Genomic DNA, 12,471 nt, shown 5'->3' with positions numbered 1-12,471 from the left:
TGTATTGTCACCCATGAAGTTAGTGAAAGTATGAGAAATGAGCCTGATTGCATGGTTCATTTGTTCTCCTTTGTAGAGCCAAGCCGAGGCGCACTACAAAGGCAGTAAACATGCCAAGAAGCTCAAAGCACTGGAGGCCTCGAAAAATAAGCAGAAAACTGCTCCTACCAACGACAGCACAAAGGCTATCACCTCCTCCACCACAACCACTGCAATCACTCCCAACAGCTCTGAAAAAACAGGTTAAAACAATCTTTTGTTCTTCTCATTCATATTCTTTCTTTCTTTGTGTTGTATGTTTGCATGAAACTGCTTATTTCTGCTTTAACTGTTATTTGTTTTATTAATGCTGTTTGCTTGATCATAATGAATGGCTGTCTAATTATTTAATAATGATGGAACATATGACATTATAACTGTGAATTCAATCAATTGCAGCTGTATTTTGTTTCTTTTGAGTCAACAGGGTTGGCTTTATTTAATAAACCATTTAAATGACACATTATACTTGAGGCTACATTCCAATGATATTGTATTTTTTTGCACAATCTCACTTTTCATTTTTTTAAACCTGTCAATGATGCTGGACAAATCAATTTATTAGAGAATCAGAAATTAAGCTTAGTATTTAGCAAAAGATCTCAGGAAAATACAGAAGCCTCTATGGTATTGGACTGGTTCCCTAAGCAGATAAAGTGTAATTTTACAAAGCTCCTGTGGTAGCACAAACTTGTAAAGTTACTACTTATGTTTGAATAGCGACAGACTGTTTCAAATTAAGGAAATGAAAAATAATATTTAATGTGGCTCTTGTGATTCTAAGATAGTTCTCGTTCCAACACATTTAATTTGAAACATCTAATTTAGACCTGCTTTAAAAAATCCTGAATAATGCACTCATCAATATGTTTAATTTTAATACTGAGAAAAAGCACAAGCAAATTAAGATGCACTTTCTAATATCAAAATAACAATTCACATTTTCAGAACTTCAAACAAAGCTTTCAATTCAATTTATCAGCAGTGGCATTCTTAAAATCTTTAAGTAAAAACAAAGTAGATATCAGTGTAAAATAAACCTTTGAAGCCTCAAATATAGATCCTTCCGCAAATTGGGATGGATTTATATGCCAAGTAAAAAGTGAACCGCTGGCATAGGTGCGAGTGGTCTCTATCTATGGGGTCTGCTGGGTGTGGATATCTCTGAATTCCTGCACATCTTCACAGCATAGCTCATATTGTCTGCTTGATCCCTTGTTCTCAGTCATGCCTTACTGGTAAGTAAAACATCTATTTGTGGGTGGTATGATTGGACTGGCTACTAATGTGAGTATAGCACACTGTGGCAGATAAAGGGAGCCAATTTATACATTGAGTATGTTCAAAAACATAGTTTTTGGGGTAGATAAAATCAGATTCTGCTTCACACTTAGAACAAAAGTATTTTCCTTAGGTTTGGGGAGTTCAGAATGAGGGGGGCATATTTTGAAGGTGAGAGGAAAAAGATTTAGAAGCGACCTGAGGAGCAACCTCTCCACACACAGGGTAGTTAGCGTGTGGAATGAACTGCCAGAGCAAGTGATGGATACAGGTACAATTACAATGTTTAAAAGATATTTGGACAGATATATGAATAGGAAGGATTTAGAGCATTGTGGGGGCAAAGACAGCCAATTGAACTAGGTTAGTTTGTGAATCTTGGTTGGCATGGATGGATTGGACCGAAGGGTCTGTTTCTGTGCAGTATGACTCTGTGACTCTACACTTGGCTTGACTTATACAACCAGATCATGGTAGCTTGCACATTTACTAGTACAATGGCACATTTAAAAAGTCAGCATTAAATGTTATTCTTTAAATCCCTATCCACTAATAGTATTTTGAAGGAATTTGTAGCACAGTAGTCAGTTATGCATACTTATTTCATTAAGGGCGTTTTAGAGTCAATTCTCTAAACAGCTGGCAAATAACTGAATGTTTCTGGCAGCAACTCTTATTATTCACAAAAGAGTTTTGATAAAGAATTAACAATTACGTGAAATTCTTGAAAATTTCATTGTGATTATACTTTCTGATATGTTTAAAAATGTCTGTCATTAATACTGTGAATAAAGTGCAGTTTGAGCTTGATTATCCTTTTATTTTGATGTTGCCATTTTCTTGCACAAATAATTAATGGAAAATAGAGCTGTTGTTCACTGATTCTCTCCACATACAGTGATGATGCTAAACTCCTGATGCTCATAGAAGTTATGATCACACAATTGCAAATTGGTAAAAGAGGCCATTTGACCCAATTACCTTACACTTTTGTGGAAACATACTTTCCCTCCTAGCTTCCATCCCAGCCTCGAATTGTCCGGTGAATGGATAAGGTTTCTTTATCTTTACTTTTTTGAAAGAAGGAAGGAAGCATGATAGTAAAAGGCTCTGAGCTCTTCTGAGATTGGTGCTTAATGTTCAGATGTTTGCTGCCCAATGTGAAGTGGCAGAAGTGAGGGATAGTACAATGGTGAAAGGAGATTGTGCAGAATGAGTGAGTAGGAAGTGGTGGTGAAGACACAGTGATTGACGATGGATTAAGGAAAATAGAAAAAAAAATTGCACTATTCCTATATATGTATGGAGAGTTTAAATAAGACATAAGATTCTTACCTTTGAAATTCTGTTGAGGTCATTAAATGGGGTTTTGGCAGAAGTCACCCTAGGCATTCTATTTCTTGAACTGAACTTCTCATGGCCTCTTTGCACTGGTGTTGTAGGGCTTTATTTCCCCCCACAACCACCACTGAGGGAGATGGAGGTTGGGTAGGATCATCCTTGTCAAGTTCACCCACCTAGACCAATTTCATTGGAGAATCTTGGCATTTTCAGAACCTCTTATAGCTACTTTCTACCTAAGAAAGGAGTTCTGGGATATTGACACCGATGATGGTGTTAGGGTCGGGTGAGACTCAAAGAGAAACATGCAAGTGATATTGCTACCGTGCATCTGTCACTCTTCTTCTTAATGGTAGTAGTCAAAGTCGATAGAAGTTTGTCAAGTTGCTCTGGTGTATCTTTTATATGATACACGGTCCCAGTGTGAATGCTTAAAGTCATAGATGGGGTTTAGATCAAATGAGTTGCTTTGTTCTGAATGAGGTTGAGCATCTTGACTGAAGTTGGAGCTCAAAGTATTTATATGAATGGGCTAATTAAATTTCTGGTTAATGTTTGCTGCCAGGATGTTTTAGGTGAGGATTTAGTAATAGTAATGCTGGTGGACATCAAGAGCGATAGTTAGATTTTCTCTTGACAGACACAATCATTGCCTGATACTTGAGCATGTTAAAGGTTCTTTGTTGCTTATAACCCACGCCTCAATATTGTCCAAGTCTTGCTGCATCGGGCAAAGATTGCTTCACTGACAGTTGAGCAGTCATCATTGAACATTCTCACTTCTGACCTTAGGTTGGATGGGAGATCATTAATGAAGCTGCTGCATAACGAACCTACCTCTGACGTCTCCTTTATACCTTCCTCCTAATATCTTCAAACTATGACTTCTCGTACCAGTCAATCCTGCCCTAGGGAAAAGTCTCTGGCTATTGACTCTATCTATTCCTCTCATTGGTTTGTACACCTTGATCAGGTCTCCTCTCTTCCTCCTTCTCTCCAGAGAGAAAAGTCCAAGCTTTTTCAACCTTTTTTCATAAGACAAGCCCTCCAGTCCAGACAACATCCTGATAAACCTTCTTTGCACCCTCTGCAAAGCCTCTGTGTATTTCCCATAGTGGGGCGACCAGAACTGGACACAATATTCCAAGTGTGGTCTCACCAGGGACTTGTAGAGCTGCAGCAAAACCTTGCGGTTCTTAAACTCGATCCTCCTGTTAATGAAAGCCAAAACACCATATGCTTTCTTAACAACCCTATTCACTTGGGTGGCAACTTTGAGGGATCTATGTACTTGCGCACCCAGATTCCTCTGAACCTTCACACTGCCAGGAATTTAATCCTATATTCAGCAATTGAGTTTGACCTTCCAAAATGCATCACTTCACATTTATCCAGGTTGAACTCCATCTGCCATTTCTCAGCCCAGCTCTGCATTTTGTCTATGTCGCTCTGCAGCCTACAGTAGCCCTCTGTACTATCGACACTACCTCCAACCTTTGTGTCATCTGCTAACCCACTAACCCACCCCTCAACCTCCTCATCCAAGTCATTTCTAAAAACTACAAAGAGCAGAGGCCCAAGAACAGAGCCCTGTGGGACCCCACTCAACACTGTCCTCCAGGCAGAATACTTTCCATCTACAACCACTCTCTGCCTTCTGTCAGTTCTCTGCCTTCTGTCTTCTATACTGAAGTAACTCTCGTGGTGATCTGAGTATTGAGCTCTGACAACCAAAACCATCTTCCTTTTTGCTCAGAGTGACTCCAACCAATGAAGATTTTCCCCCAGTTCCCAATGATTCCAGCTTTTCTTGGGATTTTTGATGCCGCACTCAGTTAAATGCTGCCTTGATGTCAAAGTAGTCACTGTCTCTTCACCTCTGGAGTTTAGATAGTTTAGACTTAGCAAATGAAGTCAGGAACCAATATGTCCTGAAGGAACCCAAACTGAGTGACAGTGAGCAGGGTATTCCTTTCTATTTACCATTGATAGCACTATTGATGACATGTTCCATCATTTGCTTAAGATTGAGAGGAGATTGATAGGATATTAATTGGCCAGGCTGGATTTAGCCTACTTCAGGTGGGCAGGTAAAATCTGGGCAGTTTTCCACATTGTTGATTAGATGCCAGTGTTGCTTTCTCCTGTTGGAGATGGTCATTAACTGGAATTTGTATGGCACATAAGTTATTTTCCCCTTGTCAGCCCAAGCCTGGATACTATCCAAGTCTTGCTGAATGTCGATGTGCATTGCTTTGATATCTGAAGAGTCATAATTGGTTCTGAACTATGGGTAACCATCAGTGAGCTCCTGATGAAGGGCTTTTGCCTGAAATGTTGATTTTCCTGCTCCTCAGATGCTGTCTGATCTGCTGTGCTTTTTCAGCACCATACCCTCGACTCTGGTTTCCAGCATTGGCAGTCCTCGCTTTCGCTGACTTGACATCAGAGAGCTTTCCAAATTCTGATCCTACGTTGGAGAGACGTTTATTATTGAAGTAGTTTAAGATGATTAGACTGAAGATACTGCATTTAGGAAGTTGTGCCATTATTTCCTGGGGCTGAGATAATTAACTTCCAACAACCACGACCAGCCTTTTTTGTCCTAATATAATTCTGGAGAGCTTTTCCCCATTCATCAACTTCAGTTTTGCTTGGGCTCTTTGATGCTACACTTGATCAAATGCTGCCTTGATGTCAAAGGCAGTCACCCTCATTTCCCATCTAGAGTTCAACTCTTCTATCTGTGCTCAGACCAAGGCCATTATGAGGTCTGGAACTGTATGATCCTTGGGAAACCCAATCTCAGGGTTGGTGAGCTGTTTACTGTGTTAGTATCACTTGATAGCCATGCATTGATACGTGCCATCATTTTGCTGATCGGTGAGAGGAAGCTGACAGAGCAGATTGGATTTGCTCTTCCTTTTGTGACCAAGACATGCCTGGGCAATTTTCCATCCTGTTGGATAGATGCCAGTGTCATAGTTACATTGGAACTGTTTGGCTAGGAGCACTGCTGACCTTGGAGCACAAGCCTTTCATACTACAGTCAAAGTGTTGTCAGAAACCTTAGCATTTGGTGAATATAATGTTCTCAGGCATTTCTTTATATTACATGGAGTGGACCAAATTAACTTATTATTGCAATCTGTGATGCTGGGGATCTGAGGAGGAGATTGGGATGAATCAGTATCTCTGATCTAAGAGGGTTGTAAATAGTTAATTCTTGTACCTATCTGCTGTGGTTTTCCATCATTGAGGAAAATGTGTCTGAATGCTCCTCCTCCAGTTACTTGTTTAATTGTCCACCATCTTCATAACTGGATATTACACAACTGCAAAGCTCTGATCTGATTCTTTAGTTGTGGGATCATTTAGGTTTGTCTATAGCATACTGCTTTCACTACTTAATATGCATGTTGTCCTGTGTTTTGGATTCACCAGATTGGCATCTCATTTTAATGTCTGCTCCTCATTATACTCTAGGCTATACGGGAAGGTACCCATTTGTGGTCAGACAGATAACTTCAATGTAATTTAAGGCCTATCATAATAAAAACCAACAGCTTATTTAAACAGATGCACCGCGAAAGCAAATAAGTTTTATTTCTTCCTTCCTTTCTTTTGCAAGCAGCGCTTTAGACTTCACCAGTATCACAGGGATTCACTGTATTCAGGGCATAGTTGACTGACATCAATTGTTTTTTATGCTCCAAATCAACACGGCAGGCTGGACATGAATGGAAGAACATGTGGTGATGTGTGATAATAAGCAGCAGATTATGCAGTCTCATGTGCACAGTTTCATGACACCCTGTGCCAGTGCTCAATCCCCCTGTTCTTCCATCAAGTGACAAGCTGGTTATTTTGGACCAAGGAATATTTCATCAAGAAATAATTTGCCGTACCTATTAGTCATCCATTCGCTTACATGGATACATAGAAAAGATTAGGCCTTTTGGCCCTTCAAACTTGTCCTGCCATTCAGTACAATCGTGGCTGATCATTCAACTCAGTACCTTTGAAAGTTTAAGCTCATTTGTACAAAGGGTCCAGGAAGAGGCTACCAAATTCTGAAGAATAGGAGTTGAGGCCACAGTTCAAATAATTGCAATGGGTGATAGAGAAGATAATTCTGTCTGCTATGATTACAGTAAAGGGTTATTTTTGGATTAATGAGATTATATTTTTACTGTGTTTTGAACTCTGTAAGTGTGTGCTACATGTAAATAGTTTAGTTAAGTCTATTTTATCTTAATTTCTTTTGCATGATAAACATCTGTTCTACTGTTATATCAAATCTAACCAATCGTATGCTTATGTTTCACTGAGAGACAACTTATTAAAACCAACCAATCAAATGTCATCTAACAAGCCAGATTACAGCCTGTGGTTTTAGTTGCCCAGTAATAACATCAAGTGGAATTCTAACAGACTCAACTTCTTTAAAGCATTGCGATGATCTTCCAGGGAGTTTCCTGTCACAACCATGGCACATGGCCTTTATCTCAAGGGGTTTGGAGTGCATGAGTAAAGTCCTGCTAGATTTGTTTCGAGCTTTGGTGAGCAGTACTATGTGCAGTCTTGGTTTTCAAGCTAGAGGATGTACTTGCATTTGATGCAATGCAGTGAAGGTTGACTAGATTGGTTGCTGTGATGGGAGGTTTGTATTATGATAAGTAGCTGAGTAAATTGGGCAAATATTTTTTGAAGTCTGCAAGGTTTCGAAGGAATTGACACTGATATTTCAGCTCAATGGACAATCTAGAACATAGACCGCAAGAAACGGGGATTATCATTTCCTGTTGCGATCTGGATAAATAACTTCACTCAAACGGTTGTCAATCTTTGGAATTCGCTGCTGCATAAATATGTAGATTACTCTATTATTGAGTTTATTTAAACACAAATTTTAGTGGTTTCAGATATGGGGAGTGGTGAGAGTTGAACTGTAAGATTAGCCACAATCATATTGACTGTCAGCAGTTTTGACCCATATTTGGCAAATAGAGTAAAGGAGACTCCAAAGGGTTTTTACAAATATATTAAGAGCAAAATGGTAACTAGGGAGAGGATAGGGCCCCTCAAAGGTCAGCAAGGCCACCTTGTTGTGGAGCCGTAAAATGGGGGAGATACTAAACAAGTATTTTGCATCGATGTTTACTGTGGAAAAAGACATGGAAGATATGGAATGTACGGACATGGATGGTGACATCTTGAAAAATTTCATATTACAGAGGAGGAAGTGTTGGATGTCTTGAAACACATAAAAGTTGATAAATCCTAAGAACCTGATCAGGTGGGAAGCTAGGGAAGTGATTGCTGGACCTCTTGCGGAGATATTTGTATCATCAATAGTCAAAGGTGAGGTGCCGGAAGGACAAGCCAGGAAACTATAGAACAGTGAGCCTGATGTCGGTGGTGGGCAAGTTGTTGGAGGGAATCCTGAGGGACAGGATGTTCATGTATTTGGAAACACAAGGACTGATTAGGGATAGTCAACATGGCTTTGTGCATGGGAAATCTTGTCTCACAAACTTGATTGAGTTCTTTGAAGAAGTAACAAAAAGGATTGATGAAAGCAGAGTGGTAGACGTGCATCTGTGTGGACTTCAGTAAGGTGTTCAACAAGTTTCCCCATGGGAGACTGGTTAGCAAGGTTATATCTCATGGAATCCAGGGAGAACTAGCCATTTGGATACAGAACTGGCTCAAAGGTAGATGACACAGGGTGGTGGTAAAGGGTTGTTTTTCAGACTGGAGGCCTGTGACCAGTGGAGTGCCATAAGGATCGGTGCTGGGTCCACTACTTTTCATCATTTATATAAATGATTTGGATGCAAGCATAAGAGGTATAGTTAGTAAGTTTGCAGATGACAAACAATTGAAGGTGTAGTGGACAGCAAAGTGTTTTACCTCAGATTACAACAGGATCTTGACCAGATGGGCCAATGGCCTGAGAAGTGGCAGATGGAGTTTAATTCAGATAAATGTGAGGTGCTGCATTTTGGGAAAGCAAATCTTAGCAGGACTTATACACTTAATGGTAAGGTCCTAGGGAGTGTTGCTGAACAAAGAGACCTTGGAGTGCAGGTTCATAGCTCCTTGAAAGTAGAGTCGCAGGTAGATAGGATAGTGAAGAAGGCATTTGGTATGCTTTCTTTTATTGGTCAGAGTATTGAGTGCAGGAGTTGGGAGCTCATGTTGCGGCTGTACGGGACATTGGTTAGGCCACTGTTGGATATTGCGTGCAATTCTGGTCTCCTTCCTATCGGAAAGATGTTGTGAATCATGAAAGGGTTCAGAAAAGATTTACAAAGATTGGAGAATTTGAGCCGTAGGGAGAGGTTGTGTCGGCTGGGGCTATTTTCCCTGGAGTGCCGGAGGCTGAGGGGTGACCTGACAGGGGTTTATAAAATCATGAGGAGCATGGATAGGATAAATAGACAAAATCTCTACCCTGAGGTGGGGGTTGTGTGAGGAATCCAGAACTAGAGGGTACAAGTTTAGGGTGAAAGGGGCAAGATATAAAAGAGATCTAAGGGGCAACTATTTCATGCAGAGGGTGTTATGTGTATGGAATGAGCTGCCAGAGGAAGTGGTGGAGGCTGGTACAATTGCAATAGTTAAAAGGCACCTGGATGGGTATATGAACAGGAAGGGTTTGGAGGGATGTGGGGCGGGTGCTGGCATGTGGAACTAGATTGAGTTGGGATATCTGATCGGCATGGATGAGTTGGACCGAAGGGTCCGTTTCCGTGCTGTACATCTCTATGACTCTATCTGGTCTTCTGCTCCTATTTCTTCTGTTCTTGTGACTACGTTCTGAATGCAGCAATGGTTTCAGAGATTTTGAATATGTTCTCATCCTGATGCTGCCTGACCTGCTGTGCTTTTCCAGCACCACTCTAATCTTGACTCTGATCTCCAGCATCTGCAGTCCTCAGTTTTGCCATATAATTGCCATGTCATTCCCAGGAGAGCTGGCTTTGATGAATTGAAGACTTGTTGATGAGCATGTTGGCTAGGAAGCAGATGCTGCTATTTCCTTGTCATTGATTTTGGAGGATCTTGCAAAGGCATTGCCAGTGGTAGTCTCCAGTGCTCTCAGGTGCAATCTGGATGTGCATTTTTTTGGCATGTGGAAAAATCATCAGGATGGAGAAGGATCTAACTGTGAACAGCAAGAGGAGCATAGGAGCAGGATTAGACCCTTTGGTCTAATGGACCTGCTCCAACATGATACAAGATCATGGACAATCATCTACCACATGTGACCTATTAAGGTTGGCAGATTTCCTTCCTGAAAGGGTATTAGTGAACCAGATGTGTTTTCAAAGCAACCAACAAAGTTTCGTGGCACTATTTCTTTTAATGCCAGTGTTATTCATTGAATTTTAATTCTGCCAGGTGCCATGGTGAGATTTAAGCCAGAGCTTTAGTCTGAGCTTCTGGACGTCTCAAACCTATCATTACCAGCACTGCACCGTTTCCCTCCTATCCCACTATTGCCAGCAAAATTGCAGGAGTATGAAAGTGACAGTAAAAGGAGTTGCAGTGATATGCACAGCTTTGATTCGAGAAGATTGATAAGATGCTGGAGAGGGAGAATGTGTGGGTGCACAGACTGCTGATAGTATTGAGCTGAACAGAGATATGAGAGCGGGAGTCTTATCTTGACAGTTCAGATCTTTGATTTATTTCTTCAGTGTTGTTGACAAGTCCTCTGTACAGTGTTATGTACGTCCCACTGCTTTGACCATCTCTGCCTTCAGTTGCCAGGTAGATTTTCATGGTGCCTTTCTCTAATCATGTGAAGCAGCAGCACCTTCTCACTGCTCTCTTCCACTACAAAGGGTTTTAGAAGGTTGGCAAAAACATTTGGGTGGCTTTGCAATGCTTATTCCTATAAATACATGCCCTTATGAAGTGCAGGCAGCTTTTAAATGTCACTACTCCTACTTCAGTTCCTTTACCTCCAATGAGTGAGTTGCCAGCAATCAACAGAGAAACATTAATGGCTCCTATGTCATTACAAAAGCAGCCTCCTGCCCACATCATCATGTACCATTGAAAACAAAGATAGAATCTAAGTTGAAATCTTTTTAAATTGGGATTCTTTAAAATAAATGCTAACATAACTGTGAATGGGTTAATGGAACTCAAAGTAATTTTATCCTTCAGTTCCCAGAACTGCCTAACATTCTACAAGTACGTGTGTCCAGTTTTGTCATTCAAACAGATGATATTCTTCAATATTTATAATTTAAACTCTTCATGTTTCTATGTTGAATAAAAATTAACTACTCAACAGCTCTGAAATATCAAATATAGTGTAGCCTTTGTATTATTTATTGATAGCACTAAGTGAAGTCGTATTGTGTTGTATGAATTAAATATTTCTAATCACCTTGGGGAACATCCAAGAAATTCAATTTCTGAACTGGACCATGTTAAGTGCTACAGTTCCCAAGCAAAATAACCTCTTAGTTTCATGGAATGAAGATACAAAGGACCAGTGCATTTTAAGAATGCTGCAAGGGGTGTATGTAGTGCTATTATTACATTATAATAAAGCTACTTGCTTTTAAATTTAATAATAAATTTACTTGTCAGCAATAAAGAAATTCACAACTTAGGTGTAATTTAATGATTCAATCCATAAGCTGTCTTCTTGAAAATGATTTAACCCTGAATCAAACATGTTATACCATTTAATTTCATGCAAGGTATCCTGACATGGCTAATGAGCAAACTAATGAGTTTATGAAATACGTTTACCTAGTATTCCAAAACATTTAGGCAATGAAATGGAATGTCACTTACTTCATCATCAAAAATCACTGACCCTCATATGAGCTACCAAAACAGTAGTGAATGAATTTTCATTCTACAACATTGTAGTTCCAAGAGGAGCACATTACAATGTATCACCAAAGTTACCTTTGATTATGTAAATTCTGAAGATAGTTAAGAATTTTGAGAAATATTTTAGTAAGGTGCAAACAAGGATAAGGTATTATAACATTTTTATTGAATAGGATTTTGGAATAATTGGAAGTTGTATTGTTTGTACACAGATGATCTTTCAACATGTTTCACTTGTCAAAAGCAATTTAGTGCAGGTACTGGGCCTCAGGAATACAAGCAAGAGATGCTGGAAAGACCCAGCAGAAATGGCAGCAGCTGTGGTGAACTGTGCAGAGTAAATGTCTCAGATCTCTGCCTTTCATCGGGAGCTTTCTCACTTGTCAGGTCTCCTCAGTATCATCATTGGACAATATCACCCAGATCTTCCAGTACCTGGAATGTTGGAGACTGGACCTATGACCCGAGATGACCATTTCCCTGAATAGCTGCCAAGAAATGTTGGCAGAGAAATTTTAGTTAACTCCTGGGTAATGCCAGAACTGATCTGCAAAGAATCAACCCGATCATCGCAACCCCCTCCCAAACTAACACTCTAATATTTGCCCCCCCCAATAAAACAACTTGACTACCCTTTCTAAGCGCACTACACTCTCCGCTACTGTACATGATTAGCCTCCAGACAAGATCCAACTAACTCGCTGACATGTCCACCCCTTTTAGACCAAAGTATGGAGCAACATCGACTAGGAGGAAGGTTTGAGCAATGTGGCGGTCTGTCATTTCTGATGATTCTTACTCCTTAGAGGTTCAAGCTGATAGATTGTGCAGTGCCTCCTAATAGCATGCAAACATGTCAACGAAGCATGTAAATATAGAGCTGTGAACATTAAACAAAATGTACTGAACCATGGGGAAAAATGTGACCTTTTAAGGAGCAAT

General features: G+C 40.1%; 1 protein-coding gene across 7 annotated transcripts in view; it reads left to right on the top strand.

The window, feature by feature from the left end:
- Positions 1-12,471, top strand: part of znf385b (zinc finger protein 385B) — a 323,704-nt gene that overhangs the window by 294,653 nt on the left and 16,580 nt on the right. For all 7 annotated transcript variants that reach the window (XM_060827966.1, XM_060827967.1, XM_060827968.1 and 4 more), the window contains one exon: positions 77-242. In XM_060827966.1, the coding sequence (XP_060683949.1) occupies positions 77-242 (166 nt within the window). The remainder of the gene's footprint in view (positions 1-76; positions 243-12,471) is intronic.

This window comes from Hemiscyllium ocellatum, chromosome 7, assembly GCF_020745735.1.
Source record: "Hemiscyllium ocellatum isolate sHemOce1 chromosome 7, sHemOce1.pat.X.cur, whole genome shotgun sequence".
Taxonomy (NCBI): Eukaryota; Metazoa; Chordata; class Chondrichthyes; order Orectolobiformes; family Hemiscylliidae; genus Hemiscyllium; species Hemiscyllium ocellatum.
This window is presented reverse-complemented; position numbering and strand designations above follow the sequence as displayed.